Source organism: Cinclus cinclus, chromosome 3 (assembly GCF_963662255.1).
Source record: "Cinclus cinclus chromosome 3, bCinCin1.1, whole genome shotgun sequence".
NCBI classification, from domain to species: domain Eukaryota; kingdom Metazoa; phylum Chordata; class Aves; order Passeriformes; family Cinclidae; genus Cinclus; species Cinclus cinclus.
The window spans coordinates 21,503,352-21,530,344 of NC_085048.1; the positions used below are offsets into that span (position 1 = coordinate 21,503,352).

The window sequence follows — 26,993 nt, forward strand, 5'->3', positions numbered from 1 at the left end:
CCATTTCAACATAGTTATTAATTATTTGTGAAGATATTTTTTGTATGACAATAATTTTAATGCAAATCTAGAAAGATTCTAAGATGGCAACTGTAATCTAGGATTGAGAATGCTTTTAACCAAATTTGTAGTTCTAGGTTTTTATATTTTTATAGAACATAAAATACTGTTTAAAAAGGCACTTGGAGAACAAAATACCATTATTTAATTTAGAAGTCAAAATATTTATTCTATATGATATATTTTCATGCCACAGAACTCATTTGCTTTGAAATTAATTTCTGAGATAGGCTGACTTAGTAACAAGTTGCTCTAGCAGAGACACATTTTAAAATTTCCATCCATTTTAATTTCAAATATAGCAAAAAAATTATGCAAGTGTTCACAATACATTCACTGGATAAAATCTACTTCATATTGGAAGTAAAATATTTATTATAATATAATTTAAATTTATATAAATATATAAAAATAGATATGTATTTAAATCTGATTATTACAAATAATTGCTCTTCCAATATAAGTTTACTTACCATATCCAATAGGCAATAAAATTTTCCATGTACAATCTAAGTTACTAGGGTAATTTCCAGGAAAACCTGGGCTCAGGATCACACCAGCCATGTTTGTCAGCGTTCCACCACATTTAGCTATTAAAAACAAAAAGAAAATCACTGTAACTTTTATTAATATTATTTCTTTGTATTTGACATATGCTTAATTCAAAGCAGATTTTCATTTTCTTCCCATGACTAGAATCAGTGAAGTTATGAAGTTTATCATAATCACAACAATCCTTATGAAGGACTTAAAAAAATATTCAATTTCGAGCAAAATCTTTACTTAAGATACATGGTGTGTTCACTATAATATAATTACAAATGTGTAGTTGCACATACAGGCTGGGCAGCACATTGTCTCAGCTTGGCAATTATTGTTAAAAATGTCTGGTGCTATGTTGAGATATGTTTTGCAATCAGAGGAACAAATATGGAATTAAACTGAATTATGATCCTGAATCATGATGCAGAAACAAATGTGTTACTCAATATAATAAAAAATACACTTGAATTTAAAAATAAACAAGGAAACAACCCCCCCCACCACAGTTTTTGCTCTTATTCAGAAAGAGGATAGACTTGCTGCATGACAGAATAATTTTTTGCTTTCTATTGGTATGCTTCTATTCAGCAAATTCACATTTGGAAATTGAAACCCATTTGCATCATTTAGGATAACATAAAGCTAAGCTATAAATATGTGAAGCAACCTGCAAAAAAGTGGTTAAGTTTACACATGCGCTAGGACAGTAACATGAAATAAGAATAATTTCAAGAAATCAAATTAGAATATTGTAATTGATATTTACTATTTGAAGATCATTACTTTAAGGCCTGTGAGTCTTCATGCCAGGTATTATATTGATACATGATCTAATAACACAACTGTGATACTGTCTGTTGTAATAATTGTACAGATTTTGGCTTGCATTCTGCATTTTAAGTGTTAGAAGCAAGAGAAGAGGGAAGGTTATGTTTTAAGGGTTTTTTTGTTTGTTTTCTTAGGGGTATTTTAGCTCCTGGATAGCACAATTTTGTAATTCAAGGAGCTCGGTGCTTGCAAAAAAATGAACTGTATTTAGTATGCAAGGTGAAATATAAGGTTACCATAAAAAGAAAAGAAACAACAAAAGTCCCTAAAGCCCAAAACACCCCTCCTTGAATACATTTTTCATTTCTAAAACTGATTGGAAGGAAATGCACTGTTTTCATATCAATCAAAAGTGACTGCTTCTGTAGAAGTTGACAATACAAAATAATGTATGGGCTCAGCTTGACAAAGGAATCTTTAAAACTATTTCACATTAGTGTTGCTTATTATCATCCCAGTATTTCTAATTCCTCTTAGATGTGAAACCAGTGAAACTTTTACTGATTGAATATTAAAATTAAAATGTTTCACTAAAGGATATATTTCAAAGCTAAAGTGACACTACATTATGATGGAACTATGCTTCTCACCACTCCCTGTTTTTTCTTGAAATAAGCATACCAAAATACAGAATAATCTTGACTGTCTTAAATTTTGTCTAATCAATAAAAAATACTGTAGAAGGTTATTTTCTACACACAGAAAACTTAGATCTGCTTGGCTAAGGTCTAAATATACTTAAAAGGAAAATACTTTTTAGCTTGACTTTTCAACTCAGCATCATTTAACAGCTTTCTCAGATGAAAAGCACCAGCCTTTTCTGGACCCCTAAAACTACTTTTCATGCCACCACCCCTGAAGACTTGGCTTCAGAGCTGCTCTCCACTGCCTGCTTCTTTAGGAAATCTCCTAGGTACCCTGCATGACATGCCTTGCTCTTAAGTTTTACAAGCTGAGCACCCTGCAAAAGGAATCTGTTAACTTCCCCTCCTTTATGAAGAAGATTCAGCCTGATTCAAAGTAGAGTATTCGGGACATACTAAACAATGGTTAACATATGGATTTCCTCCTTTGCCCATTTTCAAAATATTTTGTTAAAATAGCACTTAACCATATATAGGCAATTTTTATCCCCCATATTTCATAGATAAAAATGGAAACTCAAAAAAGTTTTGAATGAAGCAGAATTAAGTTGAGGAACAATGGGCATGACAAGGTCAGGGTTTTCTTGTGACTGATGGTCAGAAAACTGAAAATAAGTTTCCATACCAATGCAGAGAGGAGATGGATAGTTCCAGCGTCGAACTGTTCCTGGCATACAAGAAATATGAGAACGGCCCTGTTTGGAAAGGGCAAAATATCAGATGACATATATTCATTTATGGGACTTTCCTGAAAGACAGAGCTATAGAGGACCTCCTGGAAAATCTGATCAGTGTACGTTCTTGTATCTGTCAACTACATAATAATTACATGAATGAAACTCTATTTGCAAATAGTTCAGGTGTTATGTTCCTATTTTCCTATTCGATAAATGTTCTAAAACAGCTTTCCTCTGGTACCTTTAAAATTTCCTAAAAGACAGAGACAGCTAACTATGTGAACTCATATGGTCTTATTAGTTCACTGCCTGTTTCAATTCCAGTGTATTCCACCTACAGTGCAAGCATAGTGGTTGGTTTTTACACTGCAATCCAGAGTGAATCATCCATTGCTCTGTATGAGTAGTACAGACACAGAGAGGAATTTGTTCCACATCTACTTGCTACAGATGTTTGATGTCATCATCAAACAGCAGCAGGCCTTGACCTCTCACATGGGCTCACAGCATGACCCACATGCAAGGTCTTGGCAGACAGCTGAAGAAATACAAGCGCCCCTTTATTTAGTAGTCTTGTTTAATTTACTCTGCCTATTTTTAAAAGAAATCATTAGAACCAGGCAGATCATGTGGTGGCAGGAAGTGAATCAAGACATGGCTGTAACTTGCACAGTCTAATTCCACATACCTCAGGGTGACTGTCTAGGGCCAAAATGCTCCCATCTTTGTTTTCCCTAGGAACCGTTCAAACTGGAAACTTAAGAGTAGCACAGAAAGTTAGGGGTTTTTTGTCAATTCTGTCCTTTGAGATACTCAGGTTATGCATTCTGCTGCTGAAATGTGAAAGCTGAATAAACTGGCAGGAATGAGAGCAGCTGATATAAAGACTGAGACACGGGACTGAGAACAAGGTTTAGTGTCTGTTTGAATCATTCGGATATACAAACTCATGCAGGTCACTTAACATCTCTAGCTTATTTTTATCAAGTGTACTATCAGTCTAAAATTTAGTAAAGCAGCACATCTTATAAATATAATATGAAGATTTATTTAAATATTTTTGTCCATAGCAATCATAAGCAATCAATTATAAAAATAAGAAAAAAGAATGAATAGATAAATGGCAGCAAAAGAAAATCCATTTGATGACATTTCTTCCACATATTTGGAACGTCTACACACTACCTTGAATAAAGTTCATATAGAATTGAATGGGAAAAAACTTCTTTAATTAATCATTTAGTTAAGTATATTTAGGCAATCATGTTCTGAAAGCCAAACTGAAATACATTCAGAAAATTACTTGCAAGGGGAAAAAAATGATCAGTTTTTACTGAATTAATGAAGAATAAATTAGTCTTTTTCTTCTAAAAACACTCCAAATTGATAATCCAATGAAAATATTTTTCTTAAAAACAACCTTTTTAAAGGAAAAAAATGTGCACTTACTGTGTCATCATAGTTACTTGCAAAATGGATGAGTTTTTGAATAATTTAGTTAATGCAACATTCCCTGTTTTACTCCTTCCTAGTCATCCATGATTGCACTGTTTTATTTTATTCTCTTTTTCTAGTTTTCTGTGATTGCATGTCTCTGATGTGAGTCAAGGGGGAAGCTGTAATTTAACACCACAGCCAGGAAAAACGTAAAATAGCCTATAAAAGATCTTTTGAAAAATAAAATTAAATGATTCCTCTAGCTTCAAGCCTCTTTCCAACAAGAGCACACTCTGATTTCAGTCTTTTAAAGTTCCCTCCTGTGGGGAGACACTTAATCCTACAGCTAGCAATTACCTTTCTTATGCATCTCCAGGTAGTAGTTTAAGCACTATGACTTTTCTGGTAAGTCTCAATTATAAACTAATCCACAGCTGATTGTTATTGCTAGCTGCGAATACGTTCTCTAAAGATTGAGGATAAATTCACAGCTAGAGTGAAAAGAAAGGAAAAAGATTCTGAAAAGTTATGCTGGTCTATATTTGTTGAATAGCAAACATACTGTGCCTCATAGAACATTGTTTTCTTAATTATTTTTTTTTATTTTGGGCCCATTTTTTCTTGTCCTGTCTGTGTAACATGCTATATATGTAGATATGTGCGCACTTTCTTCCAGCAGAATCCATACAGTATAGCAATTCTCATCAATTTTTTGAAAATATTCAAATTTTCTATAGAATTTCGATATTGAAGGTCTTAGTTTTAAACTTTGAGCAAGCTCATGAAACTAGGTTTTATATATGTCAGCTCCCACAGCTAGTATTAAATTTCTAGATGTATTGAAAAAGAGGTTTACAGTTGGAATATATACAGTTAAGGAACAATATGCTATGAAATTTTAAGAAAACATTTAATAATAGAATCCCTGTAAGTATATAGAAAAAGGTGCAGTATGAAAGGGCTAGAGATAAGACCTGCATATAGACAAAAGATATTATATGATTTTGTGACAGTGATATACACAGTGTATTGAAATTTAGCTTCATTTTTTTGTGTGTGCAGATCTCTTTTTCACTAATCCATCATTATGTTATACTAATACTGTATTTATGAACTCACATTCTGATTGTTTTGAAAGCAAGAGTAGGTCCAAAGGATCAAGCCAGTGCTAACAATGTGTATCTTCAAAAGGTTGCCTGTACTTATTTCAACCACTTCTGAGGTATTCATATTCTACTGTTATCACTCCACATCAATATTTCACCCGTACTATATTAAGTGCAGAAAGAATATTTGATGATGCTGTATCATGAGCATGTATCCATTTCTAATCCATGTAATTAAAAACAGAGCAATGATGCCCTTTTTTCAATATGCAAGATGTAGACATTTCCTAGTTGAAAAAGGTAGGGATAAAAAGGTCTGCAGTATGATGGCCAGTACAAGTAGAGGTCACCCAACTAAATCTAAGCAGTTTAAAATTTGATACCTGTGTTAACCTTTTGATATCACTGATGAAGAACAATACTTTAAGAGTAAAGTTGATTTCTAGCATGAAATCTTAGTAGGAATAAGTCCTTGGAGAAGTATGGCTGTTTAGTGTCCAATGAAAGTCTAAACAGCTGATTGAGATTATATGGCTGTTTTTTATCTTAAATTAATTGTATTATATGTTATTCCATCTCCATAGGAAACCATTAGTTTTACATTTTTTTCCTATCAGGTCACTGCTATAAGCTTAGCCATAAATCAGATGTTTACCTAAATGTATTTCAGTCATAACAGCTCAGGAGCAGTGACCTGGATCACAGCAACAAGGCACGAAACAAACACCCTTTGGCAATTATATGAACAGCAATTATATAACAGCCCTACCAGCAGATCTTGATCCTTTCACCATAAAGTGGAAATGAATAAAAATATATAAATAATTGAACATCACTTTTCTACAAATATTCAAAATAGGAACCTCCCTAAAAAAAAAAATTAAAAAGATTATTTTAATCCAATGACCCTTAAAATACAATTATATTTATTGTTGTGTAACCAAGTTTATTACAAGCTGATTTCCAGATCGATTCTGCATTGAAATAGACTGTCCTGAGTTTACAGATGAATAATGCTAAATTTAGCTCAATGCATACAAAAAAACCCTACAAAAACATATAAGCTACATTTATACTAGTGGAAGTGTGTGGGATTGAATGCACAGTGCTTTGTGTATCTACTTCCTTAACTTTTTTCTTCTGAATTTATCTTCAATAAAAGTGTCATGATGCAAAATGTGAGAAATAGTCTCTGGCTTGTGATAATTACTGTTGTTATATTTCACCTAGGCCAAAAGCATTCCAGCTCCCCACTCCAACAAATAAATACTGCTGAAGACGAAATTTCAGTTCCTATATCTTTGCTCAGCTATAGCAATATAGGTATAGACACATAATATGTCCTTTCATAATTTACTTAAGTTTCATGCTGCTTTGAAATATAAAACTGTTAATGGATCAATAGCAATTTTTAAATGGAAGTCTGAATCTATTTTGGTGTCAACTTTTAATGACAGATAGTCCTTCTGAAAGGACCACGTCGTAAAAATATAATCCAGCTTCTCATTTTCTTACTAACATGTTAACTCCAAGGGATACTGTAAGGTAAAGATAAAATAGAGAAAATAAAGTTAAAAACTCCAAAAGGTAATGGATTTATAGCACTAGGTATTTTCAAAATAATATTAATTTTGAAAGAAAAACATTTATGTAGTTCATATATGAACAATCAGCTGGCTTTTAAGTAACCCACAGACTGTTAAATAAGAAAGGAGTGCTCAGGGTGGATAGAGAATCAGCTTTGTTGTGCTCAAGTCAATTTTTTTCTAATTAGCAGGACACTAGTAAAACAAAATATTTTCTTTCTATGGATATTGAACACCTGCTCCCAATGCAGGTGTGTTATGTCATGTAGTACAAGTAAAGAGAATTAATTAGTTTAAATACTTGACCTATACCTGCATACATCACTGAAAAGGTAAGCATATTCCCAGTTACTTAGAGAGATGTTTCATATGCATGTGTACCCACAACCAGCCTAGAGGTAAGATGCATGGTATGCATCTTGCAAGAATTTGAGGAGAATGGTAAGAAATATGGAGACCAAAGAAATATCCTATATATGCTGTGGGGACAGTGAATTGGCAGTCCTCAGATGGGGAACTTTATCCTTGTAAGGAGCAGAAGTTGTGATACTTTGCTTTCTCTCATACAGGTTTTACACTGTCTTGGGTAGGTCCTATCACCAATTAAAAGATTATGAACTCAGATGTTCTCAATGTATTTTATCAGTGATGGATTATATATATTAACAGATTAGAGAAACTAGGGAGGAAAGAAAAAAAAGCTTTCAGTCTTAGACTTACAGAGTGCTGGAATATTTACAAAGAGCAGCTCAGTCATATGTCTACCATGGGAAACTAAACCAGTGTGTGAACAGAGACTATCCCCAGTCAGTGAACTAATTTCTAATACTTTTCCATGGATGATTTCAAAAGTAGGTTTAGCATTAATACAATTTTCTTTAGAAATTAAATTCCAAAATTCCTGAGCAGAATATGAAATCACACAACATATTTCTACATTAAAATTTCACCTAGATTAATAGATACCTCAAAAGGAAAAACACTGTACTCTGTAATATAGCACTATAACAATTTTCTAAAGAAAACATTTTATCCATGTTATTTCAATGTCCATTTTGATGGCCTTTACTGCTCAATGGTATGTTGATCTAAGACAAGATTTGCCAGCCTAGATTTATTGAGGCCCAGAAATGCCACACATTTATAGCTTTATAATTTGGGAACACTCACATAGGTTCTACGTAGAACATCTCTATGTACACACTACAGGTTCTTCATTAGAATATGGTTTGGACAAGTCTCTTGGCATTTTATTGCAATCATTCCACAGTGTATTATTCAAAGAAGCAAAGAAAGAAAGAAAGAAAGAAAGAAAGAAAGAAAGAAAGAAAAAAAGAAAAAAAAGAAAAAGAAAAAAAATACCTGTAATGTATATCCTGGCTCACACTGAAATGACAAAACATCATTCACCATATATCTGTCTCCTGATTTGATCCCATTGCTAGGAATTACTGGCTCTGGACAGGCAGCAAGGCCTACAGCTGGAAAAAGCAAAGACAAAGATTGAAAAAAAACAGGTAAGTGGACAGCAGGTCTTCATTAATATTCTCCACCTTAATGAAGTCTTTTTTTTCAGTGTTATGGGTATTTATGAAAACATTAATTAAAGATTCATTTCTACAATAAACTGAAATTTTGTTCAAAACACAAAGTTTTCAGAACTGTTTTACAGAATGCAAGCAGTATGGCTGAAGCACAAAGATTATACCCTGTGACTCTACCAGTTACTAGGTCACATTGCTGTGACACACTACATGGTTTTATAGTCTCCAATGCAGTATTGTGATTTTATTTTGTTAAAAAGCCCGGGTTTTATTTGTTTGCTCATTTTGCTTTATTGGGGATTTTTAATCCTTTCTTATCCCTGTGAAGGAAGCGGAGAAAGAGGGAATACACTTCACACATATTCTCCTTTCAACAATAAATGAGCAGAATTTATTGGTGATTTCTTATTTTTAGGCAACTTCACAGGCTATAAAGAAGTTTAGACATTGAAATGCAGTACTGTTCCCCAGAAACTAAATCTTTGCATAGGTATTACTGGATAATCTGTTATAAATTTTTTTTAAGCCATATGTGAGAAAATAAAAGAATAGGTTTACAGTGATACTCCGTGATTAGTAATTTCTCAAATTTGACCCTAAATTTGGCAAACTAAAGTACAAAGTACAAACTTCTACTTTTTGTCAAGTGCACATCACTTTTTTTTTTTTCTTGTGTGACTATCTAAGGAGTTTGTTAGTCAGCAAAACTGAAAATTAAATATCAACTTTTTCAACTAAGTAAAAATAATCCAAATGAACAAGACAGGTGAGAAACTGGACATTAGATTAAGTAATTCTGTGCTTTTAAGACTTTTGTTGCAAACACAAGGACCAGAAGAATTAATTTGAAAATTCATGGTCTGACAACAGAATCTCATTTCCCTTATGGTGTTAAAAGCCTTTTGTGAAGTCAAAAATCAGTCTAATACACAATTATACTCAAGTTATTTATTATTTAGATAAAATTACTCCCTATACATCATTATACAGCTTTTATGTTTTAGGAAAATATGAACTGTAGAAGTCAAAACAGAATGGAAATTATTTTCACCATGTGTGAGAAGAGATTTTGAGAATTTATTAGCTCAAAATTCTGTAAAGAGAGGAGAAACACGATACATCACTGTATGTGATCCTGTGCATCCTTTGATTCAGCCATGTGAAAAATAAATAACTGACTACTACTCTCACTATCTTCCTATGAAATCTAACCTGTTTGGTAACAGTACATGCAAATGGACTGTGTTTAGTATAGAAATTGCATTATATTTGGCTTAATTCTGATATGGGTCATTTTACAGTCAGTTGTTCCAGGTAGTTCATCATGAAACAATGTCTGATATTATTCTCTGAGACCCTAGCCTTTCTAGGGAAATACCATTTTCTTAGAGGTAATGTTGACCACACATTTTTACACAGACATGATTTTAACTTTATGCCATAAACCTTTATGCATATACTTTTCATCACTCAAATATAAATGTCTTACAAATATTAAATTCAAAAACAAAAATTTCACACAATTCCAGTCTTTTGAAGCTCAAGTTTTACCTGAAGTAAATATATTTCTCCTAAAAAAGCACATGGAAGTCTGAAATAGCTTTTATACTTTCACAGGAAAATTTGGATTGCTGTGCCTTTTTTTTTTCCTTTCCTAGTCAATTAATTAAGTTTTATGGTCCTGAAAGTTCCCTGTTTGACCTGTACCCTTGTGTTTTACTATATTTCATTTATATCAGGAATGAAGATAAGGACAACCCATTCTAATTCTGAGTGAAAACCATCAAGGTATGAAGTATAGGCTTCATAACAAATTATGCAAGTGGACCAAACAAAAAATTTCAAATTAGCAAATAAACATTTATTTAATCATTGTAAACAGCGGGACCTCCCTGAAGTAGTTATTTTTTGTATCGAAACGTATAATTTAGGAAAATACCTAAATGTACTTTAAAGATTTTCAGATATTTCCATCACAAAATTTACAAATTTTAATATTCTCCCAATATAAACAACTTTCAAATGATGTTATGGTGACTTGACGTGGCCACTAGGAATCTCATGTGTGGTCACTGTGTGCAACTGTAATGTTCCAAATAACTATGAAGATATCGTCATTAACTTCAATGGTTTGGGTTTTGCTGCAAGTCAACCAGTATCATTTTTTTGGTCAGTCAGTCTTATTCCACAATACCATAAATGTATTTGTGTCTGGAAAATTCCTTTGAGTTTAGGTACTAAATAGCTGTGATATGCATCCACACAAACCGTTTCAGCATTAAGTGTGATGCCTCATCTCAGTAATTTGAAATACCGTATACAGACTGCTGTTCACTCATTTTCGAATTCAGTATTCAGATGCAACTTAAGCAAATCAATGCCTATTTCTGCATTTTCTCACCCTTCTAACTCTTGAATAGAAAATAACACTTTAGAGGTCTACTCAAAGATCATTGTTAATAAATAAATAAGCACTTAAGAAAACAATAGTGACTAAAGTGCTTACAGATATCAATGTACTTGCTGAATTCTGTGAATATAAATTTGAGGTTCACTTCCTGTCATCAAGAAATTTGTAATTTGGAACTCAGCATTCCTGTATGTTGAGAGTAACAGGGCTGCAGGCTTGGGTCTGTATGAATAAAATTACTTTTACATATTTTTCTGAGTTACAGAAACAGCTATACCAGTGGCTGCATAGCAACACTAAAAATGTGCTTTTACTATAGCTCATTCCATCATTTGTTGAATAGCGTACAGAATTTAAACAGACTGATCAATCAAAAACCTTTAAACTAACTTTCTATGTAACTGCTAGATATTGCAGCATACTATGTATTTATCTTTTAATAGATTCCAATAATTACATTAGGTAAAAAACCTTTTTTTTTTCTGCTAGATGCATATACTTTTCATGACATTCTGTATATACTACAATTTTGGTCTGACTATGCAAATTATAGAATTTTTTATGAGAACATCATTAACACTCTTTCTTTTATATACATGATATTAAGAAGCAATATTACCTTCCCAAAAGTAAGAGAAATTTGAAAGCAGAATTAAATACTATTCTGAATCCTCAAATCTGTGTTATTCTAATCATTCCATAGTACTAGCCCAGTGTACTTCAAAAATTGGTTTAGTTAGAACAGGTCCAACAATCAAAAGAATGCTTGAGAGAAAGCAAGCAAATTCTGGTATCTGGGGACAAACTAGGAAACTTAAATATTCAGAGACTCTAAAATACATTATTAAACGATGTTGTATGTGTACAGTCAGTAATACAGGGAAAACATGTTAAATGTCAAGTCCAAGCAATCAAAAAAGGAACAAGGACTTCTTTAAGTGCATGCTTTTCAGAGCCCCGCTTCTGCTATGCAGTGCAAAAGAGAACACATCAATGCCAAGAGTGATAACCCTCTCCCTGACCTTCTTCCACTTACTGTTTGCTAAACACATTCTTGACTATGCTGTAGCATAAGACAAACATGCTTTCCTTACAAAATTATATCCATGTCTACAATTACATCAAATTGTGTCCAAACATCACTGCCATTGCTGGCAGAAAGAAAATCCTTGCTGGCATATCTGACAATGTGAATGCCCATTAGTGTCCATTTCAGATAGCTGAGAACTGGACGACACAAGAATGCCATGACAGCTGGACCAAAATTCATCAGGCCTTCCTTTTTGAATTCTTCCCACACATATGCAGCTAACAGAAACATTATGCTTTATTATATTACAAACATCCATCTGGAGTGACTTGTTCTTTCAATTTTTGATGATGGTGTATATTAAAATCCAAGCTTTCCCTTTCAAAACTTCATGCTTCAGACACCAGCCTAGAAAATGTCTTTATCTCAATGAGTTACTGCAGAGAGGTCAAATTCCTGTCAACAGATAGTAAGTTGTACAGATATACTGACAGGATCATGACCTGCTAAATTAAAAATGGCATGTTTATGATTCACACCTGCTTTAACAGAGGGAAAAAGAAAAGACTTTCACTGAAGAGACACATTAAAAATCAAATTGCATGAAAGATCTTAAACTGGGCCTTTAAAATACAATATGCTACTTGGAAGAATTTTTTTTTCTTCTCTGCTATTCTGATTTTTATCTTTTAATTTATTAGATTTCTTCATGATAGAGAAGTACTACAAAAGACAGTAAATTGTTCTCTATTCCCCTTAGCAGTGAATCCTTTATTTCAGCTGCCAAGAACCTTCAACACTTGAAAAGACATGATAGAGTGTTTCAGAAAAAGAGATGTTGGTTAAAAGTAAGCTTATGTTCTCATACATATTCCATCATCTTGGTACAGCAGTAATTAAAAGTTTACAAAATGAGTGATGCTGACCTGTGCCATATATCCTGATTCATGGTAACAGAGCTGGATGACACTATTAAAATACTGATTGCTTAAAACAAGATTTTTTTTTTACTGAAAAAATTAATTCTAATCTCAAAATTTGGAGAGAGAGAGAGAGAGAGAGAGATAGACAGACAGACAGACAGACAGATTAGATTCATACATACTTATTGATATTTCTGGTCTAAACACATATATCATTATTCAGCATATATTCAGTTTTTAGTATAACAAACTTGACTTTAACCAAGAAGTACAAGCAGCATCAATTATTTCCAGATTTTTTATTTTTTCATTTGTTTGAATATTAAGGAAAACATTTTAAGTGCCACTGAATTAATAAATGAGATTTTAAGACCAAGCTTAATAGATCAGTGGCTACAAATACAGTGGAATTAAACAGACACATTTCTCAAACACAGCATTTAGATAATTGATAGTTCCTTCATTCATTAGATTAAAAGGAATTCAATCAAATAACAAGGATATTTATTCTTCCTACTCTTGTACATATTAGGAATGCAACAAAGCCCTCTTTGATTGGACTTGCTGGTGGTTGTGACAATAATTAGGTTCAGTATTTACTCTAGCACATGCATATGAAGAATTAGTTAAATGATTAATTCTCATCATTTCTACAATACCCTCCCTGTTGCATATTTTAATGCTCTGTTAACCAAAGGTTGTGCAACCAGTTTAAAAACCTACAGTCCTTGTGAAATAATAGGAAGCATCACATAGCCCTCAACAATACTTACAATTATGTTGTGACCAGAATGACATTTTCCTAAGGCACTGACCAATTATTTCTTTTAAATTGATTTTGTGTATCTGACTTGAAAAACAAAACAAAACCGAAACCCAAACAAATGAAAGAGCAAAACAAACAACAAAGAAACAAGGGGGAAAAAATCGAAGTCATCAATCTGACCATAGCGTACAAACTCAGTGGACAACTTAACTTGGGCAAATTAACTTTTACATACTTGATGTCTAACACAAAAACAAAATCCTAAAGTAAATAACAGAATTATATTATTTGCGTTATGATTTGTGTGTTTTTGCAGTTTGCAAAGGAAACCTATGCATTGCCTAGATTAGGCATAGAAAGGTTTGCAGGAGCAGACTGTTCAGATCCTTCCCATGAAAATAAAGACATACATAGAAAAAACCTCTAAATGGACAGGACAACAGAAGACATTGTTAAAAGGAAGAAAATATTTCAAGATCTAAAATTATTCTTATTCAAAAATTTAAATGATCTTGAAAAATTTATTATTTGAATAAGCTTTCATCAGTGGCTGAAGCTTTTGTAAAGTATCTATTATTTTTTTCTAAAGTTACTTCAAAACAATATACAGTGTGGAATATAAGATATGTGATCAAGTGTTAGAAACCAAAATATATTTTACTGAAGTAAAGTTTTCCCTAACATAGTGATCCAAACCCAGGCATGCTTGTAGCATTTACACTGGTGAAATATCTTTTTAGTAGAAATATTTATCCATTTATATTAAAACATGATGTGCAATTTGCAGAGGCATACTTTTTATTGTGCGTATGTAATGTAGTAGTGACTTAAGGACGCTATTCTCTGTTGCTCCTTTCTCCTTGGAATTTCTTCTGGGATGAAGGGAATGTTCCTAAATAATTGTCTCTTCCTAGTGCTGTAATGAAGACTTTTTATATAAGGACATCAGGGTTCTGCAGAACACTGGAATGGTTAGTTTAGAGCAGTTTCACCTACTACTCTAATTTGTAATGTATGTAAAAGGCAAGGCTAGATGAAACTCTACTAGGCCCACCTTTTGTGTTCAATCTATGCTAGTAATCTGCTGACGTAGGATTTGAATTACAAATTTGGACTTGATGTGCTCAACAGATTCTCATTGTGAATGGATATTTTTCTGTTAATATCTATAGTTGGAAAGCTAATTGTCTTCACTATAATTCCTTCTAGTTGGAACTGTCTTCCCACTAGAGAAGTAATTACATCACAGACTCAGAGAACATGCTGATTTGCAAAGGACCCAAAAAGATCATCAAATCCAACTCTTGGCCCTGCACATATCACCCCAAGAGTCACACCATATGTCTCAGAGAATTCTCCAAACACTTCTCAGACTCTGTCAGGCTTGGTGCTGTGACCACATCCCTGGGGACTCTGTTCCAGTCAGAGGTGTTCCTTCACCTCTGGGTGAAGAGCCTTTTCCTGATATCCAACCTAAATCCCCCCTGACACAACTTCAGGCCATTCCCTCAGGTCCTGTCACTGTCACCACAGAGAAGAGATCAGGGTCTGCCCCTCCTCTTCCCCTCACCAGAAGCTGGAACTGCAGTGAGGTCTCCCCTCAGTCTCCTCCAGGCTGAACAGACCCAGTGACCTCAGCTGCTCCTCACACTTGAGCTTCCCCTCAAGGTCCTTCACCGTCATCATGGCCTTCCTTTGGAAATTTTATTAGCTTAATGTCATTTTTAGGAGTTGATTGTCCTGCTTTACCCTCTCCTGGTGTGGCCTCACCTTCAGTACTGTGGGCAGTTTTGGGTATCACAATATATAAAGTGTTCACTTTATATTTAAGAAATTAACTGTTACAGTTCTAACACTCACTGACTGGATGTTTGCTTAGGAAGGTTTCAGTGGTCTTTGTTCTAACAATTTATCATTCTTGTTACACAAGGAACAATCAGTATACAGCAACTTTCTCTACACTTCCTACTCAGGTAATATTTTCAAAGAATCATAGAATGGTTCAGACTGGAAGGGATCTTAAAGATCATCTAGTTTACCCCCCTTGCATGGGAAGGGACACCTTACACTAGAATAGGTTGCTCAGAGTCCCATTTAATTATCCATCCCCAAAGATTTGAAAAAAATGCTCATTTACTTAAAAAATTTTCTTGAAATGCTTTAAATTTTTTAGGACCAAATGACAAGTCTGGTTCCCAATTACAAAGAAGAAAAGAAATATAACCAATACAAGGTGAAATATAAAAAGAGAGTTTGAAAAATTTTTGCCTACTGAAAATTCCTATAGCTTTCACAATTTCAAAAGCAGATAGCTTTTTTTTTTTCTTTCCATAAATACCTATATTTAAAACCTTACCAAAGGTTCCAGTCTCCTCTGATGAGTACGTAAAATTTCAGTTAATGCTAACTGGGAATGATATACAGGCAGCAGGAGAAAAGAACTCTAAGGCTGTTTACCATGAGGGATGTAGGTAGCCATGAATTTTCATATTTGGGGTTTTTGTTTATTAAAATAAGAATATGCCATGATCTCTGTGGGTTTCCTAGCAATCTGATGAAAAACCAGAACAACTGTGGATTTTTATTGTTAGCTTTGACTAACAGCAATTGATTACTTAAAAAACCCCCTTTATAAACAAAACCATTCCCATTCCACAAAAGAGCAAAAAATATATGTAAGGACATTTTGATTTATAGAAGCATTTATCAAAAACTAAAATAAGTGTAACTATGAATTAAATACTTCCAATAAAGTCATTATTAAAATTCAGTCAGGGCCACAGAAAAACCTCCAAAATTCTGTTAAAAAAATTGTAGAAAGAAAATTACCTACTTGGAAATTAAATAAAAATTGTGCCCACCAATTTTTGTTCTCTTAGGACTTGCTAATTTTTAAAATTATTTTGAACAAGAGCTGAAACTCATTAAGTGTCATGATCAAGTCCTGCTTTCCCCTTTGATGCACACATTAATCCTAAGTCTTTGGGTTCACAACAGTGGTGTCTTCTTTATACATTTGATCTTAGTGCTCTACTACTTTTTACAAAATTTCTGAATACAAGTTGGCCAAGAATGATGGAACAATTTTCCTGGTAATTAGAATGCTGATACAAATCCTGTTAGACCTGCTTAGTTCATCTTATTAAGTAAAGCAGCCTTAAAAAGTTTGTGTTGAGGACTCCCACCATAACTATTCAGACATTGAAATTTCTTCAGGAAGATGAAAGAATTGAACCTAATCCACTTATACCTGAAAGTTACATCTGCAAAGTATTTTATCTAGGAAGAATCAAGGGATAAACAAACCATGCAGGTGCACAGGGCCAGGAGCTGTATTCAATGTCCTGGTGGGTCCATTATAACTCAACATATTCTATGACTATTAATCTAGTTCTCCCATTTTTTTCTTTTTTTTTTCATTTACTGAAAGTATCTGATATTCTAACATAACATGTCATGTTGAATTTATTCTTTTTTCCCAGATAGCTGATATTTTTGTTTTAGATGAAAGGTAGGTGGCCAAATTATCAGAGACTTCGGAATCCATAATCAAATACTAGCAACATCTGCACAGAAAATTATTTCCATCTCTGCTTTTTTCTTGATCTGAAAAAGTGACTGCTCAATATAAACCTGTAAATTCCTGCTGTGGGAACTTGCTCAGTTTCTGCATTCAGTCACACAGAGAGATATACTGTACTTCTACTAGCCCTGCAGAGAGCACGTAGCCACATAAGAAACAATTTTTTTCTTTCTTGTCAGACTATCAACAGAATAGCTAATCTCTGAAAGCTGAACGTTGCAACCTTGACCTATACTGAGGTGCACTTCTAAGAAACACTGGCCTTGAGATATTAGCACCACTAAAGTCCAATAGGTACTTTAACAGAGCACAGTTGGGAAACTGGCAATTAGGATACAAGCAAAAGTATAAATCTACCCAATTTTACTTGTTAACTGAACAGGTTTTTCTCAGGAGTTGCAAGGATAATAAAACTGATAGAGTAAAATATAAAAATGCAAAATGTTCATTCCATGAATTTCTAGAATTAATGTGTACTTCTTTATGCTTCATATGGAAATATACTTTCACTGTAGGTTAAAGATAAATATTGGAGGAGGAAAACAAGATGACCAGCTGTGGAGGAGGAGTCCCCCCCCAAAATACCAATACAACAACAACAAAAATCAAAACAAAACAAACCAAATCAAATAAAACCAAAAAACTTTCTCAAAACAATAGATTCTAAAAAAATTCCTGCAGAGGTAATATTCGTATTTTCATACTAGATCACCACTGGAATGATTGTATTAAAATAACCCTTACAACACACTTTCATATAAGTGCTTGACCTATGCAGGGAATTAAATGAAAACATAGGTCTGTGTTGTAGCTACAGTCAGATTAAAATATTTATTATGAGCTGAAAATATAGTCTTTCAAAACTTTGTGCAGCTTTATGTTTTCTTTACAATTTTTTATCTCAATCTTAAATAGAACTTATTAAATAATCATCCATGTTTATTTACTTATGTGTACTTATGTGCACTTCTTCAAAATATTAAAAACAACATTACCATTTTTAGATATTATTCTTGGACTCAATGAAATATAAAAGCTAACTCAATTTTCAAGAAAATTCTTGAATGGCCTTTGAAAACAAGAGAAGATGCTTCAAAAATTATAAGGATTTACTTTGTGACTTTTGTTTAAGCACTCATCAGACTGTCAACTCATCATATTACTTTTTAAATAGTAGACTATTAGCAATACCTATTTCCAGTTAAAATTACATAAGGTATGAAAGCACATGTGCTGAATTTACCATTATTATGTAGTATTTTGAATTTTGAGAAGTTGTAATAATACAAACATGTTTGAATAAAATATGATTATGTGAGGTAATCCACTATGTTTAGACCTCCACACTTCTGTATTTTAGAATGAAGTTTCTCACAAAACTTATAAAAAGTTGACATATAGTAGAATTTGCCATGAAAATTCTTAATTATTCTGTTTATACTACCAGTGATTTTACCAAGATAACAGTTGTGTTTTCTTGTAGCTCTGGGATTAAAAGGTTGGTTTTTTTGCAATTATAACAATTTGTTGAGAGAAAATAATGTGAAGGAAAGGAAAGAACTACAAGGCATAAATATATGTGCATATTAATAGGAGAAAACATGTTATTTTCTCTGGATTTATCTATTTCCAAGCAGGGAAATTAGCTCTCTTTTTTCACCTGAACTTCAGAATGAAGCTGAAATAAGAAAACCCACAACAGTATTAAACCTCAGATTTTAATTATGAATTGCCAGGTTGATTTGTTATGTGCTACTAATGTGTGAAAGCTGCTTTCCATCAATTTCAAATTGATTGAAAAATTTCAAAATTTCAGTTTAATAGATAACACTTATACAAGGCTTGGTAGTCAGGAAAGGAAAACAAAAACAAAACCAACAAATAATCAAGCAAAAAAGTGTAATGTAAAATATCTGTTTCCCTTTCTATATGCATGCTTTTCCCAAGCAAGTTTCAAAAACCAAGGAGCCTTACTTTTGTATTCCAGGTGAAAACCTGCTGCTGCCACACTAATGTCAGAGTGAAAATGAAGGTAAAGTTGATTGGAGGTACTATTCAACAATGCTGGCACAGTTGTACCTGGAAAAATAAAAGTTACGGAATAAAGTATAGCATGCTGATAAGAGTTTTGTATTGAGAAGACATAACCAGGACTGAATCAGACAGGCTTATTTTCTTCTAATTACACACATGGGAATCTCAAATATTCTGCTGTGTTCTGCCTTGTATTCTTCTGAAGTTGCAGGAAAAATTTGATTACAAGCCATAACAATAAGAGGCTATCTAAGTACAATAAAAAATAAAGATCCCATAATGTTTAGAGGAAACCTTATTGACTTGGACAGAAAAAAAAATGAGATGTAAAGAGGAAATAAAAATCACATAAATAAATAATTTGATTATGACAACAAGCTCAACTGCCATTTGACTATTTCCCCACATTTCTATAAAACCTGCAGTGCAGAACAAAGCAGTTCAGATTTTTTCTGTGTTCACACCTTCTTCCCACAATAATACTTCAACCACTTATGCTAATTCAGAGGATATGGCAGAAAATTAAACAGCAGGTACAACACAACACACACACACACACACACACATAAAAACAAAAAAAAAGCAAAACCAAAAAGAAAAACAAAAACAAAAACCAAGAACAACAGAAAAACAAAAACAAAGCCAAAATCCACAACATACTAGCTTTTCCTAATTCAAATATCCACAATAAAACTTTGTGCTACACAACAAGCTTATCATTAACCCTGGACACATTCTTTGCCACTGGAATTCCTAAGTCTGATTTTATTACCACATGATACCATGTAACTCATATTCTACTGTCTAAAGCTGGAAGACCTACTGAGGCTACAAATTACATCATTTTCTACAATTACCCTCAAAGATAGCTAATGAACTTCAATGGTGGATGCATAAGAAAAATTTTCATTTCCCGTAGGGCATTTTCTGTTTCTATAGTAACTGTGATCAACCTAAGTATAAGAGTGAAACTTGGGCTTCAAAAGAAATGCTGAAAAGAATTATCCTCCTAAGTCTACAAGCAAAACTAGGAACTGGTAAATACTTCTATACCTAAAAATGAATTAAGCAAAATCTTGATATAAATAGAGGAGCTGGAAGATGAGAAGGTGGCATTTAAGGAAGGGGTTTACTGTCTGACACAGAAACTCATCGTATTAAAATTCAGACAGAGCGGAGCACTCACGTCACACAATATTACTCTGGAGTACAGAAAGCAGTGGAGCATCTTCCTGGAAGAAGGACTTTGCATAGTATCTGTTAAGGAAATCTCCCTGTCTGGCCATCCAGACAGGTTGGTCACACTCCCACCACCAGAGACTTTCAGGGCAGGGACCAGAGCCCTTCACAGCAGCAGCTCCAGTGATCTGACAGGTCCCGTTTCACTGCCCGCACACCCCACCCTCACAGTCACACCAGGTCCCCTCACAGATTCCACCCCAGGTCTCCCGCGGGGTCTCGGATGCCTTGTTCCATACAGCCATTTATTCACAGTGCACTTACACTGAAACAGCTCAAGTTCATGCCTCCAAGGAGAAACCCAACCAAGAAACTACTGGGCTTTTGCACCCATACAGTCTCACCACTCACTAAAGTCTCTTCCTCCCTAGTCCTCAACTCCTGCCATGTCTTTTGAGTGTCCTCTCACCAGGCTGAGCCATGGATCCCCAGGCCCTTTGCTGTACAAGACCTTGGCAGGTCAAGACCTCTTGCCTCAGGCTGCACCACCCAGAACTCCATGAACAACTTGAACTGGAACTGCTCACGCAGCTACTGGCACCAACGGTATTCCTCAACAGTACTCATAAATAATTTGAAATATATTTAAGGATGTTTAAGGTGTCCTGTAACAATGGCGATGTTAACTCATAATGGCTATTATACTCTTTAATGAAGAAAAGTCACCTGGCAGTTCTGTTTCTTTGTAGAGCCTGGTAACATTTAACACCAGTATTTTACTTCCTTAAAGGGTGATATTCAATAAGAAGATAAATTAGACCCTATTGCACTACTGGGAAATAAATGTACTTTTTAATTCTCATGATTGCTACATTCAATGGCATCACTCAGGCTGGCTATCTGTCACAAATGGAACCCCCAGGGACTGATACTGGTCCCCACACTGTTTCAATACCTTCATAAATTATTTGGGTGGTGGGATTGAAAGCACCCTCACCAAGTTTGCTGGTGACACTGAACTGAGTGGAGGGGCTGACATGTCAGAGAAATCAAGAGTAGACGAGCAGTAACAGTATGAACTTTAACAGAGACAAGTGCAAAGCCCTGCATTTCTGTTAGAATAAGTAAAAGAGCCTGCTACAGGCTAGGATGTGTGTGGTTGGGAAGCAGCCTTACTGAAAGGACCTGGGATTGTTGCTGTGGATAAGCTGAATATGAGTCAGGAGCGCACTGTTGCAGCCAAGAAGGCAAATAGGTTCCTGAGCTGCATCCAGAGAGGCATTACTAGCAGAGATAGAGAAGCAATCATGCTGTTCTTCTCAGCACTTGTCAGGCTCTGTGTGAAGTATAGTGCCCCATTCTGGTCTTCACAATGCAAGAAAGATAAGGACAGACTGGAGACGTCCAAAGGCGGACCATAAAGATGATCAGAGTCTGGAGAACTTACCCTGTGAGAAAAAAACAAAGAAGTTAGGTCTCTTCTTCCTGTAGAAGAGAAGGCTCAGATGGGACCTCATCACAGTATTCCAGTACCTAAAGGGCTCCTCACTTCACTGGGAGCCACAAGGAGGAGACAAGGGACAAGAGGTCCAAGATGGAGAATGTTCCATCATAATATTAGAAAGAATGTTTTTACAGTGGGAACAACCATGCCCTGAAGCAACCACCCAAGTGACATGGTAGAGTCCCCATCACTGGAGGTTTTGAAGATACAACTGGACAGACTGCTGGACAATACCATCTAGGCTCCCTTTCTTACAAAATGTTGAACTACATGGTCTTGTGAGGTCCTTTTCAGGCTGGATTGTTCTGATTTTATACTTCTGTGATCTAAGTGGAATTCTATTGTTCACTTGATAATTTCTGCCTTTTCTGGGATTGGGTATATGAAGCATGGAAGATATTGTTATAATTGTTTTGGGTGTCCTTTACTGTCAGTAGAGAGGAATGGTATTTAAAGGACAGGAGAAGATATCATTGATGATAGCTTAAGTGTAGATATCTCCATGTTAGAAATGTGTAGATATGCTCATATAGCACAGCAGGATACCACAGCAGGATACTGGGAGTCCTACAGACTGCTTAACCTTTCGACTGAGAATTTGTAGTCTGGAAAATAGGCAACTCTCCTAGGAAGCACTAAATACACACAAGTTTTGCCTAAAGGCTTAAAAAGGAATGAGGACATAGCTTTTCTACTTAAATGTTACATTATGGTATTAATCCAGAAGACTGTGTCCCTTTCAAGTATCAGCAATGGCAACAAAGAGTAGTGTATCTCATTCCAGAGGAAAACACTACACTGAATGTGTGAAAGTCTGTGTAGCTATCTAAGAAATTTCCAGGCCAGAACAGAGATCAATGGTCATTTTAAGCATTTCTTGGATTAGCACAAGCATACAGCATGGATCACATTCTTACCTAATTTCTTTCTAAATTTAATTACCATTATAAGAGTAGATTCTCCAAATGTTACCTCAATGACTACTGTATTTGTATTCTCTCTCTGTATATGTCTATACACACACATATATATGTATGTGTTCAAAGGAAGGATCTGCTCTACACATCATGTAGGCAATGCTATGTAGACAAGAGGGCTGCACTGAGGACACAATGAGCTCAAACAGATAATCTCAGTCATCCAAGAATCTTGGAAGTGATTATGGACAGGCAAAAAAGAAACAAACTCAGTGAAATCACCTTTCCATATCAACTCTGTGACATAATTAGCACAATTTGGCCAGTTCTTAGTAATTGTACACCATTACCTCTTGAATGTGTATTTAGAAGACAGAGGAATCCACAGAGAGTGAATCAGAAGACAATGGTTTTGTACAAGAGTTAGTGAGAGAAATTTTACCATTCATGAAATCATGCCTGGAATTCAGTTTCAATGTCACATCATTGGTTCAATTTGGAGAACAGAAGATTTCATGTCCTCTTTACATATTCTTTCCCATGCAGAAAAATAGTTCTTCATTTTAGGTCTGACATTCATTACACAAGAGACAAATCCACAATAAATCCATGCTACTTTATCTCCAATGAAATATTTCTAAAACAAAAAGGTGTCTTTTTCACTTCCAATGGAAATTAAGAAGGCTTTTAAGCTGAAGCAAGATGTCAGACACACCTATTATGTAGAATAGGGAAGTGTTTTGAGTCTTGAGTATTGTTAAATAAAATATTGTTAAATGCATAATTTAATCTGTTCTTTATCCAATGGGTCCAATATATTTGACACATAATTCACTTCAAAAAGTAGATTAATTTTCATAATTTCATTTTCCTTATTGAAAATTTAGCATACAGCCTTGTTACTAGCATTTAATATAAAATGATATAATCTTTTGGACTGCGTCTGGCTGGGATGGAATTAATCACTGATGCTGGCATGGTCCTATGTTTTGGTTTTGTGACCAAAACCATATTGATAACACAGGGATGTTTGAAGTATTGCTGAGCAGCACTTACACAGTGTCATGACCTTCTCACACTATCCCACCAGTGAGGAGGCTGGGGGTAGCCAAGAATCTGGAAGGGAACCCAGCCAGGACAGCTGCCCTTAACTGACTAAAGGGATATGCCACACCTTATGGCATTGTGTTCATCAGTAATTTTTTCAGTTGATTCTTCATTTCACTACTAATCCAATATACATCTATATACTTTAAAAGACCATGAAATTACCAGAGAAGTAAAAATCCACCTGCTTCAGCTACACCAGAATCATGAGTCTGTGTTATTATTCATGACTTAATCCTTTTCTCTTGGTTTGGTTTACAGAATACGCTCTTTCTATAAAACAAAAGTCTCATATAAAAAGATAAAAAGTTTATGTGCTTGATGTATATTTTAAACAACTAATTATCTGGGGTTTTTTATATCCCAGTTGTATTAATTCAGTTTGTTCTGTGAGGTCTGGTGAGTTTAGATGAAGAGTGAATGCTTCATCTTTTTTCATGAGAAAGGCGGGCTAATAAGGAAAAGTTAAGTCAAAGTTATCAAAGGAAGCTCCTTGAATGTCAGTACCAATTTATATCACTGAATCTCCTCTATGGGAGGGGAAAGATAAAAGAAAGGATTTTTGTGTAAGTACTATCAACTAAATTCCACTAATCAAAGTAAAAAATTTTGGTGCCATATTTTCTTCTGAACACCTCCTTGAATTTGAATATTAACATGTTTACACCACTGAAGTCTCCTCCCAAAAACAAGAACATTTCATAATGGTATCAGAAATTATGGAATACCTACTCCTCACCTATATCAATGAGTAAATAAAGACATGCTCTCTCACATACATGTCTCTATATAAAACTGTATCTTTAAATCATGGCATATCCTAACCTGAAAAGCTCCCAAGGCGCGGTGCTGTCATATCTCCACCATCGTATATTTCAAGGGAGTCCCAGTTATGTTCTGTGGCAAAGCTGATGACCTGGATCTATAAAACAGGACCACAGAACATTTTTAGGCCAACAAGCCATGTGCATTTTTAAATGTACTAAAACCAACAAAATAAAGAGAGAACACGTAGCAAAGAAAATACAAATAAGAGATCAAAACATAAGATACGTCAGTGAAAAAAATGTAAATAAAAAATCAATATTAATTTTTTTGCATTGTATTAGCATCTAGAAAATGACACTAGGCAAGTAAGGAGGATTTTGCATGTGTGTTGCATCATTTTAAATAATTACTCAAAGTGTAAATGAGTAGATAATCAGGATAGCTGCAGAGATCTCAAGGGCCTCAGTAATACCCTAACAGATAGAAAGAGCTGGTATTTGCATATCAGATTGAAGGATTAGGATGTGCTTTCAATATACTACACAATTAAAACAGAAAACTGCTTGTTAATCACTTCTCATTCATACCCCCATGTGAAAATCAAGTAACATTAAAATAAAGCTAACCAAAGAACAATGATGAGAAATCTGAACCAATAATATTTCAAGTATCCTGCCCCCCAATTATGGGATTGAAAATGTATGAAATTTTTAGAGAAATAAACAAACACAGTAATTAATATTCCATGCTTGACAGATTACAGACTTGCCTGAATACCTGATCCTTCAGTCACTATGATTTTCCACACACAATTTAAGCTGTTACCATAAGGTTCAGGGTAACCTGGTGAAAGAATAGTACCTCTGCGCTCAGTAAAATTCCCACTGCATGGCACTGAAAGAAAGTATTATCACAAATTATTCTACAACTTAAACCACTTTAGAGAACAGAGAAGTAGTGATAATTTTACTAAGATCAGCATAATTATAATAATTTCCTTTTCTAGCACAAACACATAGACATGAAGCAATCATATGAACTTAGAATGCAACTTATCTGAAATATATTAATGATACCAAGCATAAGATACAACCTGCCTGAGTAAACAATTCAGAAATGAACTTCATTTTGCATGTGTGCAGCCTAGAATAGCCTAATCATTACTTATCTTAGAGTAACAACAAACCGTAAAGACATGACATTAAACACCATCATGATTCACAGAAATAATGTGAATTTACCCACAGCCCAAGATAGTTCTAATGTTGAAGGTAGCTGATAAAGTAGTGTAGTACATTAAACATTTTTTACCATATGCACACTGGCTTCTTTAAGATTCAAGAAAACAGAACAAAAAAAAATTAAAAAAACAGAAAGACAGAAAATGGGATACATGCATTTATTTTTTTAGAACACTCTAATAAATTCTAGAGTTAATTCCTAGGAATAACAATGACTTCTGAATATAAATCCACATAGGGAAAAGGTAAAACATTTCAATGTTAACAATGTTAACAAAAAGACTTTGGAGTGCTAAGCATTATTCCAGTGCAGGTCTATTGACAGACTAAAGAAAATTAGTTATACTTAACAATGCTATAATTATTCAATGCACACAATGTTTTTGCTTGAAAATAAGAAATCATTATCCTATGTGTGATAGAAATACACAACAAGTACTGTGTAATAAAACAGGTAAAGACACTTCTGGAGAATTAAATTCTGTCCTGTATTTCAAGCTGTAGATAAGTCATGAAAATAATGAATGTTCAAGAAAATGTGCATCACACTTGTTCACATAATCTAAGTCATTATATGAAACAATATATTGCCTATGAGCCAGCTGGTACTCAATTATTTCTTGATATGGAAAACTGCTCTTTTAAATTGGGCATGACTGATATTAATCGAAGGAGAGTGAATATATGAGTTAAATACTATTTTCTGAAACAATTCCTGAATCCTAAATCAGAGACGTGAGACAGAACAGACAGTGTAAATGTAATTTCTTACCTACACAGCTTGGTACTGTGTCATTCCACTGAGCTAAGGCGTTTGGTACAGACTGACACTGGATAGCCTTTGAGCCTTGTAGCAGATAGCCAGGACTACACTCAAATCGAACAACAGAGCCTGCTGAAAATTCAGAGCCAATTCTCCTTCCATATCTAGGCTCTGGAACTGAGCTACACTGTGTATCACTTGTGCGTGGAACAGCTGCATAAACAGAGAAAGATACAGAATCATGAATACAAATGACAGTCATAAATATAAAAAAAAAATAGACCAGTAAAAATGCTTATTGTTTCTTGTAGGACAGAGCTCAATTCATGTTACTTGCTCTGTT

General features: G+C 34.3%; 1 protein-coding gene across 1 annotated transcript in view; it reads right to left on the minus strand.

Annotated features, from left to right (window-relative positions):
* Positions 1–26,993, minus strand: part of CSMD1 (CUB and Sushi multiple domains 1) — a 1,073,346-nt gene that overhangs the window by 128,978 nt on the left and 917,375 nt on the right. Inside the window, exons 34-40 of the mRNA XM_062489724.1 lie at positions 26,660–26,863; positions 25,416–25,540; positions 24,704–24,800; positions 19,112–19,216; positions 8,244–8,362; positions 2,701–2,770; positions 534–650 (exon numbers count right to left, since the gene is read on the minus strand). Of these exons, the coding sequence (XP_062345708.1) occupies positions 534–650; positions 2,701–2,770; positions 8,244–8,362; positions 19,112–19,216; positions 24,704–24,800; positions 25,416–25,540; positions 26,660–26,863 (837 nt within the window). The remainder of the gene's footprint in view (positions 1–533; positions 651–2,700; positions 2,771–8,243; positions 8,363–19,111; positions 19,217–24,703; positions 24,801–25,415; positions 25,541–26,659; positions 26,864–26,993) is intronic.